This window comes from Muntiacus reevesi, chromosome 2 (assembly GCF_963930625.1).
Source record: "Muntiacus reevesi chromosome 2, mMunRee1.1, whole genome shotgun sequence".
Taxonomy (NCBI): Eukaryota; Metazoa; Chordata; class Mammalia; order Artiodactyla; family Cervidae; genus Muntiacus; species Muntiacus reevesi.
Genome location: NC_089250.1, coordinates 216,629,557 through 216,647,007, shown reverse-complemented (window position 1 = coordinate 216,647,007; position 17,451 = coordinate 216,629,557). Strand labels below are relative to the sequence as shown.

The following is a 17,451-nucleotide window of genomic DNA, read 5'->3' as shown; positions in this document are numbered from 1 at the left end:
CGGGGACAGTGCTCCGCCCCCTTTCCCCGGAAGAGGCGGGGCTTATGACCTTGACCTGGAAGTCGCCGCGCGACACCCCCGTCCTCTTTAGGTCCGGCCCTCGGGGAAGATGGCTGACGTGCAAGGCGCTGAAGTTAAAGTGGACTGCGGCGAGCCGAAACTGAGCAAAAAGTAAGTGTCGTTGTGGTCGTTATGCGATCGGAGAGTCTGGACTAGGAAGCGCCTCGAGGCTCCGGCCGGGACGGCTGTGCCTGGGGCCTTGGTGCCGGTTCTCGTGGTTATGAACACGTTGGGACGCAGGTGCTACGCCGCGAAACTACATCCCCCAAGCTGCCCGAGGGCCGCGCTGGTTGGGTCCTTTCTCCCTGTTGTGCTCCTAGAGTTAAGAGAATGCGGAGAACTGGGCGGCGACGGAGAAAAGCGAAATTTACTCTTTTCGAGGAGAAATGAGTTACTGTGCCACGCCCCGGTAAATAAGTTGGAGAAATGATAAATACCCAGCTCTTCAGAAGGACCTTCAGATTTTCCTTGGCCTCACCAAGGCCATTCTGAACCTTTTGTATTAAAGGGATCACTCTAAAACTGTCGTGCAACTATCTTTATGGGTTGGTCAGAGGATCTCCAGCAGTGTGGACTGTCTTATTTAGCCGAGTACAGCAAGCTGCACTTAGCACTGCTGGAAGTATCTTTGTTAGTCACCCCAAATCCTTGGAGTATAAAGGTAAATATAAATGAATTAAGATTGGCCGCTCTTTCACCGATCGTCCCTTGCACTCTCTTAACACTGCATTCCTCAACCGGAGTCCTTCATAGAACCTCGACAGTGATAAGAGTGACTAATTGCTCATACTCCCAAAGATAGTACATAAATATAGTACCTTTTTCTGTGTCTTAATTATTCTTGGAACTTACTTTGTCAGAATCTTTAGTGAGCACCACTGTATGCCAGTTATTGTCTCCAAGTTTAAAAGCAGGCTGCCTGCCAGGTGACTCAGTTAAGGCCTCATTCATTTTAAGGCAATGAAGAACACGATCTCTGTCATTGTGTTGCCTTCCAGTGTTACAAACTTAATGTAGTCCAAGACTCTTCCTGAAATTCTGCTTTCCTTCTCATTCCTAGACCTCCAGACAACTCTTGTCTTTGACTCAGGTGCTTTTGCGTCTTCTTTTTAGCTTCGTCTAGAGTTCGCAGTTGATGATGACGTTTTGTATGCTTCACATTGCCATCTTTGTGGCTAGGAGAGAAACTGCATGTCAGGAACTTGAGAAACACTGCCTCACGTCCTGTCTCCTGTTTTCTATAATGTTGTGATCATTTCTACCTGTAAATCATTGATTGACTTATTGACTTGTGAACCCAGATAAGCACCATCTCACCATAGCCAGGACTGAGAACATTGTCAGTTACTTGTGTAGGACAGTGAGTATTAGAGGGCTGCTGTCAGTGGAGAGGGTCTTGCATAAAATGGGACACTAACAGGTTGTGTAACCTCCCCTTCTCCCCCAACCCAACCCATAACAGTAGGAGTGCTGACTGGGGGTATATTGTACTGCATGTCCCATCTGACACCACATCTCTGTTTCCTGTTAGGTGGTGGTAATCATTCTTAGGTGGTTCCAGGGTATTCTGCCATGTTGATGCAAGCCGCTGTAAGGCTTGTTAGGGGGTCCCTGCGCCAAACCTCCTGGGCACAGTGGGGGCAGAGGGAGCTGCGCCTGTGTCAACTTGCTCCTTTCACAACGATTCACAAGGACAAGCCACTTTCTGATAAAAGAAGGTTGGTGCTCTTTACCTTCTTTATTGCTCTGGGAGCAAAAGTCCTTCTTAGTTAGTTTCTTATCAGTAAAGCCTCTGGCTGAGTTTTGGACTTGTTGCCAAGTAAACAACCCTGCTACCTACTACCCAAACCAATAGTCCTTTCTCAGTTTCTCTTTAATAAATTCAAATTCTCACTCCATAAATTCTTGAGATGACGTTTAGGTCTTATGCTAGAACAGTGCTGAGAACGAAACCCTTGTATGAATAAAGAATTTGTAATACAGATTATTTTCCCTTCCCTATCTTTCTGGAATTTCTTTGCTTCTGAGATTAATTTGGTTTCTAGTCTTAGTTCTTATTCCTAGAACCTTTTTGGATAATCCTTTTTACTGATGTGATTTAAATGGCAAAAACTAGTTGAATGGTAAACAGGCTTATGTTAATGCTAGGAAGAACCAAATAGGCTTAGATGCTCCTGACTGAATGACAGAGCAATAAATCTAGCACATTGTTCTGGAGGGGCAACTTCACAACTGATACAAAACAGATTATACCCAGAGACACTTAACTTTGGGCCCTTCAGAGTCAGTTTTCTTGCTTAAAAGATGGTCATTTCAAGTCTCCATTTTTTAAATTGATTTATTCTAAACTCATATATAATTAAGAATGTGCCCTGAAACCAAACAGTAGCAAGCATGACTAGGGATCATTTGCCATGATTCATTACTATAGGATATTCATTTAACATTCATGGTTTGGAAGAACAATGAGGGTATCCCTCTCTGCCCAAATCTGTTTGGTTTCTCAGTCTCAGGTAACAAGTATTAAAACAGTTTGGATAGTGAGAGATTTGACCAGAAATTTAATCCACATCTATAAAATTTCTGTCCTTGAGTCAGGGTGTGAAGAGTTAAGATAGTGGGGGAATACCTAGAATAGTTCACATTTGCATGCTTAATTAAAGAATGCAGTTAGATGCTAAGGATGGGAGTCCTCTCTTGGTGTGTATTTCAATCCTCGCAACATTTAGGGAAGAAGGTGTCTATTATTTGAAAGGAGTAACTTGAGTAATTGAGTAACTTGCTCAAGCACACCAAGTCAGGTTTTAGTCCTAGACAGTCTGGCTCCAAAGGTGGTTTATTATCCCCTACAGCATGCTGTTTTGTACACTATCTACCCAATTTGTTGTCGAAAGTCCAGCTCCTCTGGGGAAAGTGAGGCCAATGCTGAGGGTCACTGTCAATGCATTGGTCAATGCTGGGGGAGCAATTGTCAGAGGAGTGTCTCCCTGGACTTCCTCACCCCACCCCAAACTAATCCACTCCTTGTGGGAGGGGAGAGAGATGACAAAGCTAGGGCTTTTGCCTTATCACACATCAAATCTGATGCTCTCAGAACTTCATGTTCTCCAAAGGATGCTAAACAACTCAGTCCCTGGCCTCAAGGAGATCCCAAGCCTAATTAGCCTGAGAAAATCTTGCTGATTTTCTGTAAAACATTTTTTCCTATCCTAACTATAAACTAATATGTAGGGTTTTCTTTGTCCTTGTGTATCTTGATTTTAGACGGGACCTAATGCCAAAGACCTCCGACTGGGAAATAAAGACTGAGAAAGATCTTTCACATCTTTATTCTAAGTTTATTTTTTCCTCTGTCTACCTCATGTATAGAGTTTAGTAACTAAGAGAGAACCGTGGGGGTGTGGAACTGGACAAGTGTGTTTCCCCAGGCAGTTGATATTTTTGGTAATTGGTGACGGGGCAGAACGTAGGGGACTCTTCAGACACCTGTTACATTGAACACTTTCATCTTCCTGACAGTGAGCTAAAGAGACGCCTGAAAGCTGAGAAGAAAATAGCGGAGAAGGAGGCCAAGCAGAAGGAGCTCAGTGAGAAACAGCTGAGTCAGGCCGCCACCAATCACAGTGCTGACGATGGCGTGGCTGCGGAGGAGGAGAGCTTGGACCCAAATGTGAGTTCTTGGGACCACTGCCCTCCCTGAGCTCAGGGCAGCTTCTGATGAGACTTAGGGCAGATTCCCCAGGAAGAAACAGTAGGAGGGACCAGTAGGGGGGATAAACAGGGGCTGGGACAGGCACTGGGACTGATGAGGGGTACCCACCACTCCATCTAGTTAAAAGCACAGGCCCTGCTCATCTTTCTTGTCTTTTCTTGCTTAACATTCGAGAGAACCCAGTACTTCCAAGTGGCTGATACTCCTTGGAGTTAGCTGGACCTTATAGCAACCCTGGAAAAAATCTCTCCTTACAGGTGGCCTGGGGGATTTATTGTAGCTGAGAGATTGGCAAACTGTGGCTCACAGGCCAAAGCCACCACCACCCCTCTCCTCCCTAGTTCTATAAGTAAAATTGTGGTGAAACACAGCCATGCCCACTTGTTTACATGTCTTAAGCCTGCTTTCACACTACAACCTTGAGTAGTTGAATCAGAAAATATTTTTTCTGATATGAAAAAATTGTTTTTTCATACCTCCAGGCCCATGGGCATGCCTTGGGGAAAAATCTGGTGTGTGACCAGGGATAGGAAAGGAGGAGGAGAAGTGACTCACAGGCAGATGTGCCTCCAGAAGTGGTAACCAGCTCCACCTACACCAGTTAAACTTACTGTTTTAGTGAATCCCTGGCGATCCAGTGGTTAGGTCTCTGAGCTTCCACTTCTGGGGACCGCCCCGCCGCCCCCCCACCCCCCGAAAAAAAGAAACTTATTTAGACAGAAATGTGATTTTTCTTTTTGTCACATCTTGCATTTTGGGATTCTAGTCTTTATTCCCAGCTATATATCTGGCCACCCTGCATATTCAAGTGCAAATCTCACTCCATAGCCAATGCTTGATTCCAAGGCTGGGGAGAGCTTGGTTAAAGAAACCTCACTGTATTGGGGCCCCTCTGAGGTAGGATACTGAACTCCGCTAGACTGGCCCCTGGTCTGACTGGGCTCAACTTCTCAGAAGCTCTTTTGTTTTTTTAACAGCAATACTTCAAAATCCGAAGCCAAGCAGTCCACCAGCTGAAGGTCAATGGGGAAGATCCATACCCACACAAGTTCCACGTGGACATCTCGCTCACTCACTTCATCCAAGAGTACAGTCACTTGCAGCCTGGGGACCACCTGACTGACATCACCTTAAAGGTGGCAGGTAGGAAGGCTCCCGGGCAGTTTGCTGGGCTCCCACAGCAGGCAGGCCTCTGCACTTGCGCAGAGGAAGGCCTGGGGCGGTCTTGCTCTCGAGGAGCTTGTGTCTGAGACTGCATTCCTCGAGATGGTGCCAATATGTCTATTCATAGAAAGTAGAGCAGCTCTAAGTCATGAGGCCACATTCCAGTGGCGAGGCTGCAGAGGAAGGGGCATTCTTTGTGGGGGACCCCTGACCTGGTGCCACTACTTGTTCATTGTCCCTTATGAGACTTTATTCCATCAGTGGGAACCATGGCCCTAATAAGCTCCTAACAACTCAGATTTGTGTCCCTAGACTGCTATACACTAGGCTATATTTCTAGAGCACTCTTATTTTGTGTAGGATCTTCTTCTTAATTCAAAAAATAATTAAATCTTGTCTTACATTTATACCAAAAAAAAATATTTCTATATAAAACTACTAGTTGTAGAAAATTTGGAATGTTGAAACATTCAGAGAGGCAAAAAGAGAAAAGCTTAATTACCCGTAATCCCACCACCTAAAGAGAACCCCTGCCAATACTTAAATGCCCCCCAAATTTCGTTTTCTTCACGCCCAGTGATTTTACTAAAATACGTCTTGATGTTAGTCTGGGTCAGTATACTCAGGTACACAGTGTGCACTGTAATATATTGTCACCTCTTTATAGGAAATTTTTCTTGAATATAGTTTTTTTTGTATTCTATTTCTTGCTTAGGTTTACTTTTGGGACTCCTTTTATCTATATGTTTTATCTTTGCTTTTTTTTTTCATTATTCGTTTTTGTCACTTTTTCTCAAATTTCTTTTTATCTCTTTTTTTAGACTTTGATTTTTAAATTTTGTCCTCCTTTCCAGATTGTCTTAAGGCATTACGTGTTGTACTTATTCACTCTTATTTCCTTCTAATTTAAGCTTCATTTCTGAGATGGTTTTTTTACTTTATTTTCTAATTTTTTCATGCCATCTCGTTTGTTTTTCTAACTCTGATTTGTATTTCATATTTTGTATCATATTCAAATGTCTTTCAGGTTGTGAAATAGACTTTTTTGCTTTTTCCTGAGCATGTCTTTCTCAAGTGCTTTCATTGTCTGTGGAGATGTTATTCTTGTTACTTCTGCTTCTAAATTTAATATTGGTGTTTGACCTTGCCTCTTTTTTTATTGATAGGCAAGAAATAGATTTATTAATATAAGATGCTTATAAGAGATACACACGAGCAGGCAAGAGAGCTCTGCTGTGATGTTTTGTTTTTTTCTTTTAAATGTGAGGGGTTTTTTTTTTCCTGAATATTAAAAGGAAGCTCAGGGGACTTCCCTGGTGATCTAGTGACTAAGACTCTGCTCCCAACACAGGAGACCCAGTTTCAATCCCTGGTTGGATCCCACATGTTGCAACTAAAGACCCTGCATGCAGCAGCTAAAACCTGACAGAGCCAAATAAATACATATTTTTTAAAAAGTGGGAAGGGAGCTTGGTTCAGATAGCTTTTCTAGTTTCTCTGAGGTCTCTCTTCAGTTTTTTTGTGTGCGTGAAGTGTTCAGAAAAACAGCAACTTGCTTTCTGGGATTTGCAGTCTCTTCTTCCCTGCTTTTGCTGGACTCTCTGTTTTCTTGGTCTTGTTCAGTTTTGTGGGGCCTTGTCCTAGGAGAGATCCCTGGCCATTGAGCTTAGAGAGTTCTTGGGGGCCCCACTAAAGGGTTACGCCCCCTAGGCCTTCTTGGTGCAGTCCTCCATACTCACTCAAAAGGCAGTGAGCTGCAGTCCTTTACTTAGCCCTGCCACATTGTGCAGTGATACCTGTGGTTTTTAGGAAGACTTCCAGTTCTCAGACCTGTCAGGGACCCCATTGATTCCCATAGCTTTTTCCTGTATCGAAGTCTTGGGGTCCTTGGTGGTTTTTCCCTCTGCTTGTATTTGGGGATTCTTGGAATATCTTCCCACGTAATTTTGCTGTAAATTTTATCCATGGCTTTTTGCCCTTCCCTGTCTAGTGCTTTCTGTTTTTATGTGGAGATTTAGGAAGATCCAAAAATGACACTGCTGCATTTTAGGAAGATCAAAAATGACATTTGGGGAATCCATTGAGCACCTTTAAAAATCAGATCTTCTAAACATCTTTCACTGGTTTGAATGGGAAGCCAACCTTGTCCTGAAGAAAAGGGCAGGGCTTAGGCCTCAGGCTACAATCAAATTGCTCTAGTTTATGTTCTGCCTGGATGTAAAAAATGCAGGGGGAGTTTTTTTGGCACTGATATCATGAAATAGTTTCTGTCAGTATTTTTGCTGTTCTTTCTCTAGGTAGGATCCATGCCAAAAGAGCTTCTGGAGGAAAGCTCATCTTCTATGACCTTCGAGGAGAGGGGGTCAAGTTGCAAGTCATGGCCAATTCCAGGTATACAGAAATATTCATTTACAGGCCTTTCTAGCTTGGCCCAGAGCAACATGACAGAGAACAAAGGTCCATGTGATCTTCTTTACTTGTTGGAAATAAAAGTTAAAGGGAATGGTGTAGGGTTGGGAAAATAAAATGGCCCTCTGGTCACCTAGAGATTGACACCTGTTCTTGGGTTGTTTGACAAACATTTGACCTTGAATCTAGGAGTCTTCTTAGCTTCACAGTAGCAGTTTAGCAAGGGTTCTAAGGTAAACCAGAGGTCAGTTTTAATTTGGGATATTGTGTACTGAGTTAAATTTTCCATTCATTCAGGAATTACAAATCTGAGGAAGAATTTATTCGTATTAACAACAAACTGCGCCGGGGAGACATAATTGGAGTCCAGGGCAATCCTGGGAAAACCAAGAAGGGTGAGCTAAGCATCATCCCTTATGAAATCACACTGCTGTCTCCTTGCCTGCACATGTTGCCTCATCTTCACTTCGGCCTCAAAGACAAGGTGAATTCTTATGGCCTCCTGGCTCTGGTTTACCATACCATTGAATGGAGCACATCAGTGTTTCTTCTCTGTTCCTCCTCATTTAGGAAACACGGTATCGGCAGAGATATTTGGACTTGATCCTGAATGACTTTGTGAGGCAGAAATTCATCATCCGCTCCAAGATCATCACGTATATAAGAAGTTTCTTGGATGAATTGGGATTCCTAGAGGTGATGGAGAGTTCTTACCCGACATGAGCTGCTTTGCGGTGCCTGCCTCTTGCTCTTCCTTCCCTTCCCTTCCCCACAGGCACATCCTGTGTCAGGATGCTTCATGCTCAATGAAAAGTCCTCTTTCTTGCCACTGTCTTGGTTCCACCTTACTTATTTAGTGCCCTGATTTGGAAGGTAGGACAGGACTGCTAAGATAATAAGTAGAGGACCAGTCTCGTGCTAATGATGCCATGTTCAATATGTTGCCAACTCGTTTTGCTTTCTGTAGAATTAAAAGTATTTTTCTTAATTTTTATTCAACTTCTTTAAACTGAAAGATGTTGTTTAGGAAGAATTTTAGAACAAAAAAATTTCAATATTTTCTAATTGTATGAGAAACATGAGTACATGTTACCATAAAACAAATTCAGACAATAAAGAAGTAAGTAAAAAAAAAAAAAAAAAGAAGTAAGTAGAAGCAAAACTGAAAGTCCCCTTTCATTTTTTCCGAACTAATTTCCCTCTCCAAACGTGCATTTGAATATGTATCCTTCCTTGCCATTTACTGTGTATATTTTTATGCATACCAATGCACGTTGCAGATGGGGTACCTGTGTAAATGCTTTAGAAGGGTTTTACTCTTTGTTTTAAAACATAAATGAAGTCTTATTGTATATATTACAATGGACCTCTTCCACCCCCAACATATCCTAGGACCCTTTGCATGTCCATATGTGTGTGTGGGTTCCTTTTTGATACTTTGTATTATTTCCTCTGTTGATAGCTTAATGTTTCTGATTGTCTCTGATAATACATTAGTGAACATCTTTGTGCACATGTATGCGTGTTTCTGTATGGTGGATTTATGTCAAAGGATATCAGCTGTTACACTTTTAATAAATACTGCAAATTGAACTCAAGACAGGGCATACCCATTTAGAGTCCCACTGACAGCTTGTGAAAGTTTATGATACTGTGTTAATGGTTTTTGGTATTAATAGAAAGAGACACTATTCTAGAGAATCAAGCTAGCTCTACTTTTTTGTCAAACACCTGCACATTACTATTGAACTTATCTTTTACTTGGGATATAATAGACTATCACAGTCAAAGCATGAGCGATCCCCTCAACTAGAGGAGCTCTGTGTGTGAACTAAATGTTTTTCCCTCTCTTAGATTGAAACTCCCATGATGAACATCATCCCAGGGGGAGCTGTGGCCAAGCCTTTTATCACCTACCACAATGAACTGGACATGAATTTATATATGAGAATTGCTCCGGAACTCTACCATAAGGTAATCAATAAAAGATGCCCTGTGTCCTTAGAGAAGCAGAAGGCTGAAAGACATTGACTAGACAGGTGCAGTCAGAAATAAGAGGAACCTTGAGGGTAGAACAAAAGTGTTCTAAGTGTCAGGTTTGTGAGTGTTACATTTCTGGAATTTATCTATAGGGTCAGTAGAGCCTTCTCTAGGGCAAAGGGAGTGTCTTTCCTAGATGGACACATCTTCCTAACCTACTTGGTTTCCCATAATGCTTTTTAATATAATTCTTATATTAAAGCTGATTTTATTCCATTGTTGAAGAATGAGTTGAATTTCTGCTTGAAAGTTGGAAATACCCTCCAATCACCAGAATAAACATCAAAGACTGTGTCATTAGTTGCAAACAACAAAAACTGTTATAGTGTTTAAGTAAAAGAACAATGTATCCAAATACACAAGGACGCTCACAGTTTCCAGGAGGATCAGAGAATCTGGCTTGGAGACCACACAATTAGGAATGGTTCTGAATCATATCAAAGGGCTGTCCTCATGAAGAACCCAGTATCTTCCATTTGGGAACTCACCACAGCTCATAAGCATGGCGTGCACACATTGTTGCCATTAGGACCTCTACAGTTACTACCTTTATAAGCCAGATACCTCTGGCCCTCTTCACCAGAGGAGATTCTGTACTGTATCTGCATCCTCTTTGCACGTGAAAGTCTCACAGATGGGTCTGACTGGGGAGCTTGGGTCATGTGCCTGCACCCTGACCCCCAAGAGGCTTCTTGTAGAAGCTCACACAAGATGGGGGACACCCCAGACAATGGAAGAGTGAGTATTCAGTGTTCCTGGGCAGCCAGAGTGAATTATAATTATCCACAAAGATCTGAAGAGAGTAGGGCACTCAGCATTTGGGTAGAGACCTGAAAGCATGGCTTGAGCTGTGAAAACCAAGTTACAGCTCTTGTAGACAGAAACTTTGCCCGGCCAGACAAAATTAGCTGCTGTGACCACGACCATGGCCATGTGTTATTAGATGCTGGTGGTTGGTGGCTTCGACCGGGTGTATGAAATTGGACGCCAGTTCCGGAATGAAGGAATTGATTTGACTCACAATCCTGAGTTCACCACCTGTGAATTCTACATGGCCTATGCCGACTATCATGATCTCATGGAAATCACAGAGAAGATGATTGCAGGTGACCCCCTCCTGCTCCCTTTGTCTTTCCCACGTGTCTGGAGGACTGGTGTGCTGCCTTCAATGGGACTTCCTGTTACTCCTCTTTAAATGACACATTTTTTTCCCAGGGATGGTGAAACACATTACAGGCAGTTACAAGGTCACCTACCATCCAGATGGCCCAGAAGGCCAAGCCTATGAGATTGACTTCACCCCGCCCTTCCGGAAAATCAGCATGGTAGAAGAGCTTGAGAAAGCCCTGGGCGTGAAACTGCCAGAAACGAACCTTTTCGAAACTGAAGGTAAAGTGAGGCAGTCCTCCAGTTGTAGGGCCTTCCTTCCTGTTCAGCTCTGAATTAGATTATGTCAGGAGTATAGTTCCCCATGCGATTCTTCTTATATTGGGGTGGTATTGTGATGGTGTGATGTCTTCTGTCCCAACTTGTATGTTTGTATTACAGAAACTCGCAGAATCCTTGATGATATCTGTGTGGCAAGAGATGTCGAGTGTCCTCCACCCCGGACCACCGCCAGGCTCCTTGATAAGGTGAGAGGCCGGGCACTGGTCGTAGATGCCCGCACCCACTGGTAATGCCCCCTGCTCCCTGTGAAGGGGAGCTCCGCCGTAGAGCATTAACTTCCCCAGCTTCACAGGAAAGCTCTAAAGAGAGAAATGAGAGAACAAGTTTTAAATTCCTGCTTACTAAGCTCTCTGCCAAATAGTAACATTTGTTACCTTAGTTAATCCTTAGCAACCTTTCAGCAGTTTAAGATAAACTTCTGTAGCATCAGGTGTGGATAGGAGTGGAGTCCTCTGCCACCAGGACTGAGCCAATCAAAATGGCATTTAGAAGGGCTCTAGCTGTGCTCTGCTTTCTCCTTCAGCTTGTTGGGGAGTTCCTGGAGGTGGCGTGCATCAATCCTACCTTCATCTGTGATCACCCACAGATAATGAGCCCTCTGGCCAAATGGTAAGACAGAGTGTGGTGTCTCAGTTACCTGTTGCTGCATGATAACCTCAGAACTTAGCGACATAAAGCAGTTTATTCTCAAGGCTGTGTGGGCTCACAGGTTTGTCTTTCTGCCCTATGTGGTGTTGGTGAGGGTAACTCAAGTGACTTTTTTCACCTGGGAACTCGGTCAGCGTGCCTTGCATCCCCCCGCGGGGGTTCTCCTACTCCAGAGCCTCTTCTCTGGCAGTGGAGCCAGGGCTCCAAGTGGAATCATTCTGAAAGAATAAATCCTGGTGTGCACACACAGACCAAGCCTCCGCCGATGTCCCACCAGCCAGAGCAAGTCAGCCAGGCAGCCCGGAGTCAGTGTGGCAGGGCATGAATACGGCGGGTTTGGTTCGGGGTCCCAGTCTCCTGCATAGGTCTGTTGTAAGATGATTCAGGCTTCCTTGTCTCTGACCGTCCTCGGTATTGTAGCAAATGATTCAGTGCTGAGGATGCATACAGGCTTCGGGTCACAGTCAGTCAGTCAGTCAGTCAGTTTTGAGTCAACCAGGTTTCAGGAGTTCTTGTGCTTGTACCACATGTTCTGTTTATTCACCCTCCCCGGTGGTCTCCTCCCCAGGCACCGCTCTAAAAAGGGTCTGACTGAGCGCTTTGAGCTGTTTGTCATGAAGAAGGAAATATGCAATGCCTACACTGAGCTGAATGACCCTGTGCGACAGCGGGAGCTCTTTGAAGAACAGGCCAAGGTAAGGAAGGAGCGTGAGCCTGCTCACTAGAAGACATCTGCCTTCACCCTGGTCTGTGTCTGGCCTGCAACTCCTGCTGACCGGAACAGAAATGAAGGCTGAGAGCCACAGGCCTCACAGGAGGAAGTCACATTTCAAGATGGAGAACTTGACCAGTTTTGGCCCTAGAATTTCTATATAAATGGAGCTCAGGTGTGCTATCTGTGAGGGGCGTGTGACACTTGTGTTGATGAGGACGTTACCTTTTCTTAGATGGTATGTTTATTGAGGTGGCCTGGGGATGGGAAGAGAAAGCAGCCACGGGCCGCCCGCACGAGCGCTGCCAGTGATGGGTGGTTCAGGAAGTGGGAGGGACACTGTGGGAATCATCAGTCTCTGAAAATCAACTGCACTGGACTCGCAGAGCCCCAGACAGTGGAGGGATTTCCACTTGACAGAGAAGCTCGCATATGTTCTGGAGTAGGGTTCATAAGTCCTGACCTTCAGGTCTTCAAAAGAAATGGCTCCATGCTGGAGTTCCTGGGAAGCCAGTTTCCAGCAAGTGCTAGGTGTCCAGAGCAGTGCTGGGATGGAAATGCCTCTGACGGTTTTCACATGCTCACTCAAGACGCCAGAGCGCGCAGCCTGGAAGAGTGTCACTGTGTGTGTGGTTCTGTCCTCTAGGCCAAGGCCGCTGGTGACGACGAGGCCATGTTCATAGATGAAACCTTCTGCACCGCCCTGGAGTATGGGCTGCCCCCCACGGGCGGCTGGGGCATGGGCATCGACCGCGTCGCGATGTTTCTCACAGACTCCAATAACATCAAGGTACGCGGCAGCCCTGAAGGAGCACCAGGAAAGGGCGCTGGGCTGGGAGGAGGGGCAGGTGGAGAGGTTACCTGTGACTTCACAAGAGCACAGTCAGGGCATCTGATTGCACAGAATTTGGGGGTTTCTACCCAAGGCAGAAAAAATACCAATTGTTTGCATTTCTTAAGGATCCAAGGAACATACTGAGCCATCTACATGCATTACCTCATTTAACTTAAGTCAACCTGTGACCTGTAGAAACTATTGTTATCCCCATATTTACAGATGAAATCATTTGGAGAGAACCTCTCTGTTTATTCTTTCTTTTGATATCGTGATCTAGGCAGTGCTATGCATTTTAATATTTATTTACTTGGCTCTGGGTCTTAGTTGCAGCATGCGAGGTCCTTTAGTTGTGCATTTCTTCTTTTCCATTGTTTGTAACTAAGACGGACTAAATTGAAATGAAACAACACAGATCTCCGGGTTTTGGTGATAACAGTAACCAGGAGGGGGAAAGGAGTGGGTGGATGGGCAGTGAAAAGTGCTTCTTAGCTTCAGAATCTGTTCTGTAGGAAGTGCTTCTGTTTCCTGCCATGAAACCTGAAGACAAGAAGGAGAATGTAGCCACCACGGATGGCCCGGAAAGCACAGCACCCGGCACTTCTGTCTAGAAAACAGTAATGATGAGTCACGTGACAGCTGATTGCATTTCTGTAACCAGGGACTGTGAGGGAATTCCTGTGTGTATTGCTGTCTGTTTGACTATCACATTTCACTTCAGCCACCAAAAGCAAGAAGAGGAATCAAGAATTCCTTTTTACTCCTTGTTACCAAATAAACCATTTGTCTCTACTCTTGTCTCATCGCTCTTTTTACTTTTGAAATGTCATCTTATTTCCCAGACTACTGACCTAATGAATGTTTGGGATTATACCACTTTACTCATTCAACAAATTTCTCTAGGTGACATCGAAGTAGAGATCTAGAAACAGAGATCTGAGTGGAAAAGCATAGTCCAGATCAGAGGGCTGCATTTTTTAGGAACTCCAGAGGGGTCTGGTATGACCAGTAAGGAGCAAGTAAAGCTCAGTGAGGGGCCAAACCATGCAGGCACCTGTAAGCCATGCAGAGAAGTATGTGTTTTATCATGGCAAGATGAGAAGCCATTGGACAGTTATGAGCAGTGTTTTTTAAAGACTGTTCTAGTTAGTATGTGGATGGCAAGAGTGACAGAGTGTTAACTTTGCATTTGCAGGCTGAGGAGACATGATGGCTTAGTTTTGGATGGTGTAAAAAGACGGTGATGGTTATGAGTCACTGGAGTTTGCTTGTGTTCCTGAGGTCAGAATCTGTTGGCAAAGTGAGCTGTGAGAATAGGAATCAGATAATTTCAAGGTTTTAGGCCTAACTACCTGGAAAGCAGAGTTGTCATTGACTTGAGATGGAAAAAATTTGAAGGGCAGGTTTGAGAAGGAAGGCTGAGTGTGGTTTTGGACATATTAAACATGTTTGTTAGATGTTGGGTGAAAAGAGTGAGTAGGATGTTGAATAGTGAATCTGGTGTGTTCATATTTTCAATTCAGTGAAAAATAACAAGCTGGGCAGAAAAATGTAAAAAAAGTCCAAGATTAGCACAGGAATCCAAGAGGGAGACAACAGCAGTTTGTCCAAAGGACTAGGGTTTTGCCATAAAAGTAGAACTGGGTGAATTCAAGAGAGAGATCAACAGGACTTGGTAACAGATAATATATTGGATTATAATATGGGGGTGAAGGGAACGAAAATGACAAGGTGATTCACTTCTCAATTTATGCAACTAGATGAACGGCAGTACTAATCCTTGAGATATACCTGGAAGATGATTACCCCATGAGAAATCTTTAAAAAAACAGAAGAAAGAGTCACAGATAAAACATGTTAGAGGAACAGGATACTTACCTTTGGAGGAGTAAGGAATTTACCCTTCCTCTGATCTAGAAAGAAAGATGGGGGTCAATTAAGCTGCACTTCTCTAGCTTTGGAGGGATAATATGAAAAGTAAGTTCTCTCTCATCTTTAGGAATTGAGGTATACAACTGCCAAATGGTACAGATTCCTGAACTACAATCTGAAGGTTTTAGACCTGAACTGTTAATAAATAAGCCAAGAGCCACATGTGGCTATTGCACATTTGAAATGTGGCTGGTGAGAACTGAGACGTACTCTGAGTGTAATATACAAACCAGACTTCTGAAACTTAGTATAGAAAAAATATAAAATACCTCAATATCTTTTTTTTTCATTTGTTACACGTTGAAATATGTTGTATATGTTAGGTTAAATAAAACATGGTTTAAGTTCATCTTTTGAGTTTTTATGAGACTGACGCGCTACCTACTGCGCTAACGAGGCCCTTTCTTTTGAGTTTTTAAAATGTAGACATTTTTAAGTTACATATCTGGCTCGAATTATATTTCTACTGGATAGCAATGTTTTAGACAAAAATTTACCCTAGTGTTCCAAGATACAACATCATTCTACTCTTGGAATCTATTCTCTCGCACACCACCAGCTTCCCGAGCCCCTTTGACTGATACGCACAGCGCCGGAAGTCGGATCTGACCCTCCCACCTGGCTCCGCCCCCTAAGCGACTACAAAGGCCCGCGTGCAGTGTATGTCGCCTCTTAGTGACGTTACGTCCGCTGCGCCGCACACGCTTCGTCAACTCCTTTCGACGGCGTGCGTCGTAGAGGTGGGAGGGGAGGGTCTCTGAGAGGGTGGGGTCGCGGAGCCGAGGGCGCGCGAGTGAGCGGGGTCTTAGCGGCTTCTGTGTCAGGTTCCGATGTCTGACTTTTCCAAGCTCCGTTTGTGTGGCGAGAGGACGTGAGAACAGTACCTCTCTCACCACGCGTGGGGCGGTAAAAGACGGCTCCTTTAATGGAAATACCGCCCTCCCGGCGCGGAGAGCCCCCACTGCGGGCGAGCGCGGGACTCGTGGCCGTGCAGCAGCGTCCTACAAAACCCAAGAGGGCAGGCACCGACCTAGTCCCAGCTGCAGGGGCCCGGAGTCTCCTGTTGACTGGACACATTGGCCCTACCCGGACCTCTTGAGGGTGTTGAGCCGGGGGCTGAGGGAAGTAGGCTTCCCTTCCAACCCTTCGAAAAGAGCTTTTCGCCCCTGGCCCTAACTTTCTTTGAAAAGGAAGTGGGCTCTTCAGCTTTTTACAACTGTTAAAACATGCGATCTTGTGGGCAAAGAACTGTCTAACAACTGATCTTTTGTTTCATATAAAAAGTTATTCACGTTCTAGGAGAGTGGATTTGAAGTTTAGTGGACTCAATGTAGCAAAACTTTTATTCAACTACTGGGCACGCTCATCCCGACAGCTCCGAGAATGTGACGATACAGTTCTGGGCTGCTGCTTCATAGCGCTTCTTCTGGCAAGTTCTGTCTTCCTGGGCTATCATGGCTTGTGTACCTATGATTTAATTTCAGGTGGGTACCAGAGTATCTGCCTTCATAAAGTGTACTGCCTTCTGATGCTCCCCGCCCCCTCGTAGTGAGAGGGAAATCTCTTCCAAATGGAGGATTCAAGGCTTACCCATGCTTTTCGTTTGCTCCAAGAGATAGAGGATTTATACTGTGAGCTCCCTGGCGGTCTAGAGGTTAGGATCCGCTTTTTTTCCTGCAATGGTCCGGTTTCAATCCCTACTTAGGGAACTTGTGGTTGTAGTTTAGTAACTTAAGTCGTGTCCGAATCCTGCGACCCCATGAACTGTAGATCTCCAGGCTCCTCTGTCCGTAGGATTTTCCAAGCAAGAATACTGGAGTCGGTTTGAGCTAAGACCCCGCAAACCAGCCTGTGGGGCAAAGAAAAAAGAAACTTATGCTTGTTCTCTGACTTATAAATCACAATTTATGTCAGTTCCAGCCAGATTCTTAATTTAAACCACTATGATATGATGTACTATGACCATTTATTGAAATAACAACCCACACATCAGGACAGTTAAATGATAAACTGAAGCATATTAGAATTTTTAAAAGTTTGATCAAAACCCAATTCCAATCGGGCAACACCAAAGCAGAAGTAGTTAGGAGCCCTCTGCAGCAGGAGGCAGGGTAGACTGTTGTAGAAAAAGTGCACACCAGCCCAGGTGGGATGCATGAGACAAGTGCTCGAGCCTGGTGCACTGGGAGGACCCAGAGGAGTCGGGTGGAGAGGGAGGTGGGAGGGGGGATCGGGATGGGGAATACATGTAACTCTATGGCTGATTCATGTCAATGTATGACAAAACCCACTGAAATGTTGTGAAGTAATTAGCCTCCAACTAATAAAAAAAAAATTTTTTTTAAGAGAAAGTGCAGAAACAAAAGAAGAAATCATTTGATTGGCTACAGCTGGAAGCCTAGCTGAGGACTATTGGTTATTTGTCCTTAGCAGTTTTGATATTATAACCTTAAGGCATTTACACACTTAGATCTTGGTTTGCTTAAATAG

General features: G+C 44.3%; 2 protein-coding genes across 12 annotated transcripts in view; both read left to right on the top strand.

Annotated features, from left to right (window-relative positions):
• Nucleotides 1-22: 22 nt before the first annotated feature.
• KARS1 (lysyl-tRNA synthetase 1) lies at nucleotides 23-13,821 on the top strand. 2 transcript variants are annotated; one of them, XM_065925053.1, is made up of 15 exons: nucleotides 60-171; nucleotides 1,592-1,778; nucleotides 3,580-3,730; nucleotides 4,750-4,915; nucleotides 7,234-7,327; nucleotides 7,643-7,829; nucleotides 7,916-8,041; nucleotides 9,200-9,319; nucleotides 10,329-10,491; nucleotides 10,601-10,774; nucleotides 10,934-11,019; nucleotides 11,358-11,443; nucleotides 12,051-12,177; nucleotides 12,841-12,984; nucleotides 13,542-13,821. In XM_065925053.1, the coding sequence occupies exons 2-15, from the start codon at nucleotides 1,633-1,635 to the stop codon at nucleotides 13,638-13,640; spliced, it is 1,869 nt and encodes a 622-aa protein (XP_065781125.1). In that variant the 5' UTR covers nucleotides 60-171; nucleotides 1,592-1,632; the 3' UTR covers nucleotides 13,641-13,821. The 2 variants fall into 2 exon arrangements, with proteins under 2 accessions (XP_065781128.1, XP_065781125.1); XM_065925056.1 differs by lacking the exon at nucleotides 1,592-1,778 and having other exon boundaries at nucleotides 23-171.
• A 1,888-nt stretch (nucleotides 13,822-15,709) lies between these two features.
• ADAT1 (adenosine deaminase tRNA specific 1) overlaps nucleotides 15,710-17,451 on the top strand; it is a 47,129-nt gene continuing 45,387 nt past the window's right edge. For 6 of the 10 annotated variants that reach the window (XM_065925048.1, XM_065925042.1, XM_065925045.1 and 3 more), the window contains exon 1: nucleotides 15,710-16,445. The gene's annotated coding sequence lies outside the window, so the exon portion shown is untranslated. The remainder of the gene's footprint in view (nucleotides 16,446-17,451) is intronic. The other 4 variants (XM_065925047.1, XM_065925046.1, XM_065925050.1 and 1 more) reach the window with 1 other exon arrangement.